This window comes from Hemitrygon akajei, chromosome 19 (assembly GCF_048418815.1).
Source record: "Hemitrygon akajei chromosome 19, sHemAka1.3, whole genome shotgun sequence".
Lineage (NCBI taxonomy): Eukaryota > Metazoa > Chordata > Chondrichthyes > Myliobatiformes > Dasyatidae > Hemitrygon > Hemitrygon akajei.
Genome location: NC_133142.1, coordinates 68,192,986 through 68,205,384, shown reverse-complemented (window position 1 = coordinate 68,205,384; position 12,399 = coordinate 68,192,986). Strand labels below are relative to the sequence as shown.

Genomic DNA, 12,399 nt, shown 5'->3' with positions numbered 1-12,399 from the left:
AGGTTGTGTGTGGTGGTAATAATCTTCTGAGGTGTGTATATTTCAATGCGAGGAGTATTGTGGGAAAGGCAGACAAACTGAGAGCCTGGATTGACACGTGGAATTATGACATCATAGCCATAACTGAAACTTGGCTACAGGAGGGGCAGGACTGGCAGCTCAATGTTCCAGGGTTCCGATGTTTCAGACATGATAGAGGCAGAGGGATGAAGGGTGGGGGGGGGGTGATATTGCTAGTCAGGGAAAATATTACAGCAGTGCTTTGGTAGGACAGATTAGAGGGCTTGTCTACTAAGGCCATTTGGGTGGAGCTGAGAAACAGGAAAGGCATGACCACATTAATAGGGTTGTATTATAGACCACCCAATAGTCAGCGAGAATTGGAGGAGCAAATCTGCAGAGAGATAACAGTCAACTGCAGGAGACAGAAAGTTGTGATAGTAGGGGATTTTAATTTTCCACATATTGTTGGGACTCTCATACCGTTAAAGGTCTAGATGGGTTAGAGTTTGTGAAATGTGTTCAAATAAGTTTTCTAAATCAATATATAGATGTACCAACTAGGAAGGATGCAATATTAGATCTCCTATTAGGAAATGAGTTAGGGCAGGTGACGGAAGTGTGTATAGGGTAACATTTTGGTTCCAGTGATCATAACATCATTAGTTTCAACTTGATCATGGATAAAGATAGATCTGGTCCTCGGGTTGAAGTCCTAAACTGGAAAAAGGCCAAATTTGAAGAAATGAGAAAGGATCTAAAAAGCGTAGATTGAAACAGGTTGTTCTCTGGCAAGGATGTGATTGATAAGTGGGAGGCCTTCAAAGGAGAAACTTGGAGAGTGCAGAGTTTGTATGTTCCTGTCAGGATTAAAGGCAAAGTGAATAAGAATAAGGAACCTTGGTTCTTGAGGGATATAGAAAAGAAGATAAAGAAGAAGAGAGAGATGTATAACATGCATAGGCAACAGGGAGCCAATAAGGTGCTTGAGGAGTATAAAAAGTGCAAACAAATACTTAAGAAAGAAATCAGAAAGGCTAAAAGAAGACATGAGGTTGCTTTGGCAGTCAGGGTGAAGGATAATCCTAAGAGCTTCTACAGGTATGTTAAGAGCAAAAGGATAGTAAGGGATAAAATTGGTCCTCTTGAAGATCAGAGTGGTCTGCTATGTATGGAACCAAAAGAAATGGGAGAGATATTAAATGGGGTTTTTGCATCTGTATTTACTGAGGAAACTGGAATGGAGTCTATGGAAACAAGGCCAACAAGTAGGGAGTTCATGGAACTTATACAGATTAAAGAGCAGAAGGTGCTTGCTGTCTTGAGACAAATCAGAGTAGATAAATCCCCAGGACCTGACAGGGTATTCCCTCGGACCTTGAAGGAGACTAGTGTTGAAATTGCAGGGGCCCTGGCAGATATACTTGAAATGTCGATGTCCACGGGTCAGGTGCCGGAGGACTGGAGGGCAGCTTATGTAGTTCCGTTGTTTAAAAAAGGCTCAAAAAGTAAGCCGGGAAATTATAGGCCAGTAAGTTTGACATCGCTAATAGGTAAATCATTGGAAGGAATACTAAGAGATAGGATCTACTTGTATTTGGATAGACAGGGACTTATTAGAAAAAGTCAGCATGGCTTTGTGCGTGGTAGGTCATGTTTAACCAATCTATTAGAGTTTTTCAAGGAAGTTACCAGGAAAGTGGATGAAGGGAAGGCAGTGAATGTTGTCTACATGGACTTCAGTAAGGCCTTTGACAAGGTCCCGCATGGGAGGTTAGTTAGGAAGATTCAGTCGCTAGGTATACATGGATAGGTAGTAAATTGGATTAGACATAGGCTCAATGGAAGAAGCCAGAGAGTGGTAGTGGAGGATTGCTACTCTGAGTGGAGGCCTGTGACTAGTGGTGTGCCACAGGGATCAGTGCTGGGTCCATTGTTATTTGTCATCTATATCAATGATCTGGATGATAATGTGGCAAATTGGATCAGCAAATTTGCTAATGATACAAAGATTGGAGGTGTAGTGGACAGTGAGGAAGGTTTTCAAAGCTTGCAGAGGGATTTGGACCAGTTGGAGGAATGGGCTGAAAAATGGCAGATGGAGTTTAATGCATACAAGTGTGAGGTAGTGCACTTCGGAAGGTCAAGCCAAGGTAGAACACACAAGGTAAATGGTAGGACACTGAGGAGTGCAGTAGAACAGAGGGATCTGGGAGTACAGATACATAATTCCCTAAAAGTGGTGTCACAAGTAGATAGGGTTGTAAAGAGAGCTTTAGGTATGTTGACCTTTATAAATCAAAGTATTGTGTATAAGAGTTGGAATGTAATGGTGAGGTTGTATAAGACATTAGTGAGACCAAATTTGGAGTATTGTGTGCAGTTTTGGTCACCTAATTACAGGAAGGATATTAATAAGGTTGAAAGATTGCAGAGAAGGTTTACAAGGATGTTACTGGGACTTGAGAAACTGAGTTACAGAGAAAGGTTGAATAGGTTAAGACTTTATTCCCTGGAGCATAGGAGAATGAGGGGTGATTTAATAGAGGTGTATAAAATTATGATGGGTATAGATCGAGTGAATGCAAGCAGGCTTTTTCCACTGAGGCTAGGGGAGAAAAAAAAACCCAGAGGACATGGGTTAAGGGTGAAGGGGGAGAAGTTTAAAAGGAACATTGGGGGAGCTTCTTCACACAGAGAGTGGTGGGAGTGTGGAATGAGATGCCAGATGAAGTGGTGAATGCGGGTTCTCTTTTGACATTTAAGAAAAACTTGGACAGGTATATGGATGAGAGGTGTATGGAGTGATATGAAACTAAGTTAGGAATGATGAACAATTTGATGGTATTGACAATCATAAGATATAGGAGCAAAATTGGGTCATTTGGACCATTTGGCCCATCAAGTCTGCTCCATCATTTCATCATGGCTGCTCTAGTTTTCCCCTCAGCCACAATCTCCTGCCTCCCCCCAACCCCCATAACCCTTCGTGCCCTGACCAATCAAGAATCTATCAACCTGTGACTTAAATATACATCAAGGCTTGACCTCCACAGCTGTCTGTGGCAAATAATTCCACAGATACACCACTCCCTGGCTAAAGAAATTCCTCCTCATCTCTATTCTAAAAGGACGTCCCTCTATTTTGAGGCTGTGTCCTCTTGAAAGTCACAATGAAAGTGAAGATTTGGAGGATGCAATTGTCAAAAGCATTGTATGAAGGCAGTCCATCACCTGTACTAGGTGAGTGTGCTGATTTTCATTTTCAGTCAGTCAAAGGAATGCACTGGCATACACGAATTAATTCCTCCAATTAATTATTAACTATTACACAGTAGTTCTATAGTACTGTAATAGTATTGATCTAATTTGTTCTATATTTCAATTAAATACATAATTTGTTACTTCGTTAAACAACAGTTTGTCTTCTTAATACCTTTTTAACTATTACCATGAATCTTTGACTAATTGGGCCAAGTTAAACTGCTCCTGATGTGCCTCAATTAACCGGAACCATTTCATATAAAATATAAAGTAAAATACTTTATATACGTAATATTAGGGTGGCATAAACGATGTAAGGCATCCTTGCCTTCATCATTCCGGGCATTGCATATCTAGAAGTTACTTTGATTTAGCCCCATTTGATGTTTTGTGTGCAGTTCTGGCAGTTATTCGATAGAAAGGACGTAGGGGCTTTGGAGGGAGTCCAGAAGAGATTTCCTGGATTGGAATGTATTAGCTATAGGGAGAGATTGGACAAACTTGGACAGTTTTCTCTGGACCATCAGAGACTGATGGAAGAATATAAAAATATGATGCCTAGGGTAGATAGTTGGAGGACGACAATGTCAATACTAAAGGACACATTTTTATCAGGAGAGGGGATGCGTTTGAAGATGTGCAAGGAAAGTGTTTTTTAATGATTTGTAGGTGCTGGAACTTACTACCAACAGGACTGGGAGTTGGGAAGGAGGTGATGGAAGCAGATACAATAAAAACTTTTAAGAGACATTTAGACAAACAGATACAGACATGATATATGAAGATATGGATCATGTGAGGTAGATGGGATTATTTTAATTTGGGATTGTAGTCAGTGGTGGGCCAAAAGGCCTGTTCTCTGCTGTACAGTTCATTGTTTCTAGATTCAGCTGTGAGCCTTAGGAAAGAATTAACACTTGTGTTCAGAAGCATATAGTGAAACCCTTTGGATAGATCCATTTCATTGTCAATGGAAATGAACTAATGTAACTGGAAATGTAATAGTCTGGCAAGATGACGTTAAGTGTGAGAGTGACTTGTTTGGTACCACTTAGTTCATTCCTTTCATGACTTTGCTTAGAATGAAGTCTCCTAATAGGTTCAAACACGAGGAAATCTGCAGATGCTGGAAATTCAAACAACAACGCACGCAAAATGCTGGTGGAACACAGCAGGCCAGGCAGCATCTATCAGGAGAAGCGCTGTTGACGTTTCGGGCCGAGACGTCGACAGCGCTTCTTCCTTCAGATGCTGCCTGGCCTGCTGTGTTCCACCAGCATTTTGCATGTGTTGTTGTTCTCCTAATAGGTTGTTGTTTTTGGTGGGGTAGGTTCTTGAAAGTTCAGTGACATCAGGATTTTTGAATTTATGCAAGTACAGTACTGTGCAAAAATCTTGGGCACATGTAAAGAAAATTCTATAAAGCAAACTTCCAAAAATAATGAAATGAGAAGTTTCTGACTATCAAAATATTTATTACGAAGAGCAGTTAACAGTAAAAAAAAAACTAAATCAAATTAATGTCCTGAAGAAGGATGTCTGCCTGGAACGTTAACTGTTTATTCATTTCCGTAGATGCTGTCTGACCTGCTGAGTTCCTCCAGCATTTTACTCTAAATCAAATCAATATTTGGTGTGACCACCCTACATCAATTCTCTAAGGTGCACTGTCATGCAGTTTTATAAGAAAATCAGCTGGTAGGTTGTTCCTTGCATCTTGGAGTTCTTCTGCAGTCTTTAGCTCTCTTGCTTGCTTGCTTCAGTCTCTCCAGGTAATCCCAGCCAGCCTCGATGTTGTTGAAATCAGGGCTCTGTAAAGGCCATTCCATCTGTTGGAAAACTTCGTTCTTTTCACTGAACAAGAAGGCACAAGCAGGCAACATGACCAATGGCAATGTCCTGCAGACAGTTCACAAAGCTATATCTTTTACTACTTCCTTCAAATAGGATTCTACTACTAATCTGCGTGCAATTGGAACCTGTGTTTTATATTTTGATGGTGTGTTTTTGTGCCAATTGAGTGATCCGGAACTTTGCTGTCTCCAAGGGAGTATGTTGAAGTTGGAAACAGGGTGTGCAGCCTGAAGAAGAGGCCTGAGCCAATGATCGACTCAATTGCTTCTCTGATTGAGGCATTAAGCAAGATTGAAGTTGACAAGGATGAGAATGGAGGATGATAATGCTATTTAACTGGTCTTTCTCACCCTCTTGCTAGCTGCCATCAGAGGCAAATACAGGAGTCTACGGGTCCACTTTGCAAGGATTGATCAGCAAGGCTCATGGCTGTGGACTCATTTTGGGGGACTTTAAGTTTCATGTTGCATGCGTTTCTGGATTCTGGTCATCCTTGCTGTTTTTTGAGCAGTTTGATTGGTGCAGATGGGCACTTCGGTGAAGACTGGCTCTGTGTCCTGCAGTGGACTCCTGTTGAGCGAAACTGAACACTCCTGGACTCCTGGTTTGATGTTGATATTCTGTGTGCTGTTCGCTCGCATTTTGCTGTTGCTCTCGCTGTGAATTTAGAGCTGATAGCAGTGCTGGACTATTTCCGATTTAGAAGGGATGTTGGTTTGATGTACAGACCTCTCGTCTGCTGCACCCAGTTTCCATAGCAACCACCTCATTTTTGGTGCTTAACCTTGCCTGTTTCTTTGTGTCTCTTCAGAAGACTTTGGACAGCACTTCTTGAAACGCCTGACTGCCACGAAATTTCTGCTTGGGAGAGACATTGTTGATGCAGGATGACCCACCTTGTGTCTTGTTGCTATGCTCAATCTTGCCGTGGTGTAAGAATTGATGATTTGAAGGTTAAACTGTCACAACTGCGACAACCTCATCTTTTTAGTCTGGTTATCCTTCGACTAGTTTGATTTCTTCTACAGCGGTTTCTGTTTCAGTTCGCCACCAGTTTAGTTCATTTAACTCATTATGTCAATGATCATTATCGCCTGTTTGTTACTTTTGTTTAATTGTGCACAGGGCTATATACAGGTGACCCTGTTTTCCAACGTTCGCTTTACAACAGCTCACTGTTACAAAAGACCTACATTAGTACCTGTTTTCACTAACCAAAGAGGATTTTCGCTTTTACAAAAAGAAGATGCCCGCTTTATATGTGTGATACCCCAAGAAAGACTGCCATGACGGTAAAGCCTTGTGCGGGCAGTTGTGTGCTTGCGTGTGCTTGCGTGTATGTGCCGATTTTTTTTTTTCTCTCCACACCAATTTTGGCTCGCTGTCTTCCCGATTTTAATAAGTGAAACTACACCATACATACAATATTTCTATTTTATATAGGCTGTATATTTATCATATCATTCCTGCTTTTACTATATGTTCATGTTATTTTAGTTTTATGTGTTATTTGGTTTGATTTGGTAGGTTATTTTTTGGGTCTGGGAATGCTCAAAAATTTTTCCCAAATAAATTAGTGGTAATTGCTTCTTCGCTTTACAACATTTTGGCTTACAAACAGTTTCATAGGAATGCTCTACCTTCGGATAGCGGGGGAAACCTGTACCTACAAAGTCATCAAGTTTTTATTTGAAGAGTGGTCTATTATTTAATATGCTACTTTGTTTAACAGTATACAAAAATGTCTCTAACATTTAATTTTTTTTGGATCATGAATGTTCAGTAATCTAAAATGTGCTCTTTTCTACTGACATACTAATGCAGAAGACAAAAAATAAACATTTAAAGCATCTATCAATTTGTATTTAAAAAGTCGAAGACTTTTGCACAGTACTATATTTTACACTGAATTCATGTTTTGAAAAAACAAATATTTGTTTCACGCACTGAGATCGCTTTTGGTTTCTTTCACCCCTTCAGGATGCAATAAGTAATGTCCATATCAAATACTTGTTTCATGCACTGAGATCGCTTTTGGTTTCTTTCACCCCTTCAGGATGCAATAAGTAATGTCCATATCAAAGGAATGATGTACAAGTGGATTGAGAATGACCTTGGTAAGTGAGTGACAAGTTCTACACCGGAAATGTCCAGTAATCTGTTGCAGCATTATCACAAATTCAATTTGGGTGATCACTGATAAACCACTGCTCTGGTGAACATCAGCTTTTGCAGACTGTCACTGACCCATAGGGCACTCTCTATTGCTGACTGTCACTGAGCCATAGGGCACACTCCATTGCAGACTCACTGACCCATAGGGCACTCTCCATTGCAGACTGTCACTGACCCATAGGGCACTCTCTATTGCTGACTGTCACTGAGCCATAGGGCACTCTCCATTGCAGACTGTCACTGACCCATAGGGCACTCTCCATTGCAGACTGTCACTGACCCATAGGGCACTCTCCATTGCTGACTCACTGACCCATAGGGCACACTCTATTGCAGACTGTCACTGAGCCATAGGGCACTCTCCATTGCAGACTGTCACTGACCCATAGGGCACTCTCCATTGCAGACTCACTGACCCATAGGGCACTCTCCATTGCTGACTGTCACTGACCCATAGGGCACTCTCCATTGCTGACTGTCACTGACCCATAGGGCACTCTCCATTGCAGACTGTCACTGACCCATAGGGCACTCTCCATTGCTGACTCACTGACCCATAGGGCACACTCCATTGCTGACTCACTGACCCATAGGGCACTCTCCATTGCAGACTCACTGACCCATAGGGCACTCTCCATTGCTGACTCACTGACCCATAGGGCACACTCTATTGCAGACTGTCACTGACCCATAGGGCACTCTCCATTGCAGACTCACTGACCCATAGGGCACTCTCTATTGCTGACTGTCACTGAGCCATAGGGCACACTCCATTGCAGACTGTCACTGACCCATAGGGCACTCTCCATTGCAGACTGTCACTGACCCATAGGGCACTCTCCATTGCTGACTGTCACTGACCCATAGGGCACTCTCCATTGCAGACTGTCACTGACCCATAGGGCACTCTCCATTGCTGACTCACTGACCCATAGGGCACACTCCATTGCTGACTCACTGACCCATAGGGCACTCTCCATTGCAGACTCACTGACCCATAGGGCACTCTCCATTGCTGACTCACTGACCCATAGGGCACACTCTATTGCAGACTGTCACTGACCCATAGGGCACTCTCCATTGCAGACTCACTGACCCATAGGGCACTCTCCATTGCAGACTGTCACTGACCCATAGGGCACACTCCATTGCAGACTGTCACTGACCCATAGGGCACTCTCCATTGCTGACTCACTGACCCATAGGGCACTCTCCATTGCAGACTCACTGACCCATAGGGCACTCTCTATTGCAGACTGTCACTGACCCATAGGGCACTCTCCATTGCAGACTGTCACTGACCAATAGGGCACTCTCCATTGCTGACTGTCACTGACCCATAGGGCACAATCCATTGCAGACTGTCACTGACCCATAGGGCACTCTCCATTGCTGACTCACTGACCCATAGGGCACTCTCCATTGCTGACTCACTGACCCATAGGGCACTCTCCATTGCAGACTGTCACTGACCCATAGGGCACTCTCTATTGCAGACTGTCACTGACCCATAGGGCACTCTCCATTGCAGACTGTCACTGACCCATAGGGCACTCTCCATTGCAGACTCACTGACCCATAGGGCACTCTCCATTGCAGACTCACTGACCCATAGGGCACTCTCCATTGCTGACTCACTGACCCATAGGGCACTCTCCATTGCAGACTCACTGACCCATAGGGCACTCTCCATTGCTGACTCACTGACCCATAGGGCACTCTCTATTGCAGACTGTCACTGACCCATAGGGCACTCTCCATTGCAGACTGTCACTGACCCATAGGGCACTCTCCATTGCAGACTCACTGACCCATAGGGCACTCTCCATTGCAGACTCACTGACCCATAGGGCACTCTCCATTGCTGACTGTCACTGACCCATAGGGCACTCTCCATTGCAGACTGTCCCTGACCCATAGGGCACTCTCCATTGCAGACTGTCATTGACCCATAGGGCACTCTCCATTGCAGACTGTCACTGACCCATAGGGCACTCTCCATTGCAGACTCACTGACCCATAGGGCACTCTCCATTGCAGACTGTCACTGACCCATAGGGCACACTCCATTGCTGACTGTCACTGACCCATAGGGCACTCTCCATTGCTGACTCACTGACCCATAGGGCACTCTCTATTGCAGACTCACTGACCCATAGGGTACTCTCCATTGCAGACTGTCACTGACCCATAGGGCACTCTCCATTGCAGACTGTCACTGAGCCATAGGGCACACTCCATTGCAGACTGTCACTGACCCATAGGGCACACTCCATTGCTGACTCACTGACCCATAGGGCACTCTCCATTGCTGACTGACACTGACCCATAGGGCACTCTCCATTGCTGACTCACTGACCCATAGGGCACTCTCCATTGCTGACTGTCACTGACCCATAGGGCACTCTCCATTGCTGACTCACTGACCCATAGGGCACTCTCCATTGCAGACTGTCACTGACCCATAGGGCACTCTCCATTGCAGACTGTCACTGACCCATAGGGCACTCTCCATTGCTGACTGTCACTGACCCATAGGGCACACTCCATTGCAGACTCACTGACCCATAGGGCACTCTCCATTGCAGACTCACTGACCCATAGGGCACTCTCCATTGCAGACTGTCACTGACCCATAGGGCACTCTCCATTGCAGACTCACTGACCCATAGGGCACTCTCCATTGCAGACTGTCACTGACCCATAGGGCACTCTCCATTGCAGACTGTCACTGACCCATAGGGCACTCTCCATTGCAGACTCACTGACCCATAGACCACTCTCCATTGCAGACTGTCACTGACCCATAGGGCACACTCCATTGCAGACTCACTGACCCATAGGGTACTCTCCATTGCAGACTCACTGACCCATAGGGCACTCTCCATTGCAGATTGTCACTGACCCATAGGGCACTCTCCATTGCAGACTCACTGACCCATAGGGCACTCTCCATTGCAGATTGTCACTGACCCATAGGGCACTCTCCATTGCAGACTGTCACTGACCCATAGGGCACTCTCTATTGCAGACTCACTGACCCATAGGGCACTCTCCATTGCTGACTGTCACTGACCCATAGGGCACACTCCATTGCTGACTGTCACTGACCCATAGGGCACTCTCCATTGCAGACTGTCACTGACCCATAGGGCACTCTCCATTGCAGACTCACTGACCCATAGGGCACTCTCCATTGCAGACTCACTGACCCATAGGGCACTCTCCATTGCAGACTGTCACTGACCCATAGGGCACTCTCCATTGCTGACTGTCACTGACCCATAGGGCACACTCCATTGCAGACTCACTGACCCATAGGGCACTCTCCATTGCAGACTCACTGACCCATAGGGCACTCTCCATTGCAGACTGTCACTGACCCATAGGGCACTCTCCATTGCAGACTCACTGACCCATAGGGCACTCTCCATTGCAGACTGTCACTGACCCATAGGGCACTCTCCATTGCAGACTGTCACTGACCCATAGGGCACTCTCCATTGCAGACTCACTGACCCATAGGGCACACTCCATTGCTGACTCACTGACCCATAGGGCACTCTCCATTGCAGACTGTCACTGACCCATAGGGCACTCTCCATTGCAGACTCACTGACCCATAGGGCACTCTCCATTGCAGATTGTCACTGACCCATAGGGCACACTCCATTGCTGACTGTCACTGACCCATAGGGCACTCTCCATTGCAGACTGTCACTGACCCATAGGGCACTCTCCATTGCAGACTGTCACTGACCCATAGGGCACTCTCCATTGCAGACTGTCACTGACCCATAGGGCACTCTCCATTGCAGACTCACTGACCCATAGGGTACTCTCTATTGCTGACTGTCACTGACCCATAGGGCCCTCTCCATTGCAGACTGTCACTGACCCATAGGGCACTCTCCATTGCTGACTGTCACTGACCCATAGGGCACTCTCCATTGCTGACTGTCACTGACCCATAGGGCACTCTCCATTGCAGACTGTCACTGACCCATAGGGCACTCTCCATTGCAGACTCACTGACCCATAGGGCACTCTCCATTGCAGACTGTCACTGACCCATAGGGCACTCTCCATTGCAGACTCACTGACCCATAGGGCACTCTCCATCGCTGACTGTCACTGACCCATAGGGCACACTCCATCGCAGACTGTCACTGACCCATAGGGTACTCTCCATTGCAGACTCACTGACCCATAGGGCACACTCCATTGCAGACTCACTGACCCATAGACCACTCTCCATTGCTGACTGTCACTGACCCATAGGGCACTCTCTATTGCAGACTCACTGACCCATAGGGCACTCTCCATTGCTGACTGTCACTGACCCATAGGGCACTCGCCATTGCAGACTGTCACTGACCCATAGGGCACTCTCCATTGCTGACTGTCACTGACCCATAGGGCACTCTCCATTTCTGACTCACTGACCCATAGGGCACACTCCATTGCAGACTCACTGACCCATAGGGCACTCTCCATTGCAGACTGTCACTGACCCATAGGGCACTCTCCATCGCTGACTGTCACTGACCCATAGGGCACACTCCATCGCAGACTGTCACTGACCCATAGGGCACTCTCCATTGCTGACTCACTGACCCATAGGGCACTCTCCATTGCTGACTGTCACTGACCCATAGGGCACACTCCATTGCAGACTGTCACTGACCCATAGGGCACTCTCCATTGCAGACTGTCACTGACCCATAGGGCACTCTCCATTGCAGACTGTCACTGACCCATAGGGCACTCTCCATTGCAGACTGTCACTGACCCATAGGGCACTCTCCATCGCTGACTGTCACTGACCCATAGGGCACACTCCATTGCTGACTGTCACTGACCCATAGGGCAAACTCCATTGCAGACTGTCACTGACCCATAGGGCACTCTCCATTGCAGACTGTCACTGACCCATAGGGCACTCTCCATTGCAGACTGTCACTGACCCATTGGGCACTCTCCATTGCAGACTGTCACTGACCCATAGGGCACTCTCCATTGCTGACTGTCACTGACCCATAGGGCACACTCCATTGCAGACTGTCACTGACCCATAGGGCACTCTCCATTGCTGACTGTCACTGA

At 46.0% G+C, this 12,399-nt stretch overlaps 1 protein-coding gene across 3 annotated transcripts in view; it reads left to right on the top strand.

Moving 5' to 3' along the window:
* The window catches only part of LOC140742020 (5'-nucleotidase domain-containing protein 2-like), a 99,362-nt gene that overhangs the window by 39,539 nt on the left and 47,424 nt on the right, over positions 1-12,399 (top strand). For all 3 annotated transcript variants that reach the window (XM_073072699.1, XM_073072701.1, XM_073072698.1), the window contains exon 7: positions 7,175-7,235. In XM_073072699.1, the coding sequence (XP_072928800.1) occupies positions 7,175-7,235 (61 nt within the window). The remainder of the gene's footprint in view (positions 1-7,174; positions 7,236-12,399) is intronic.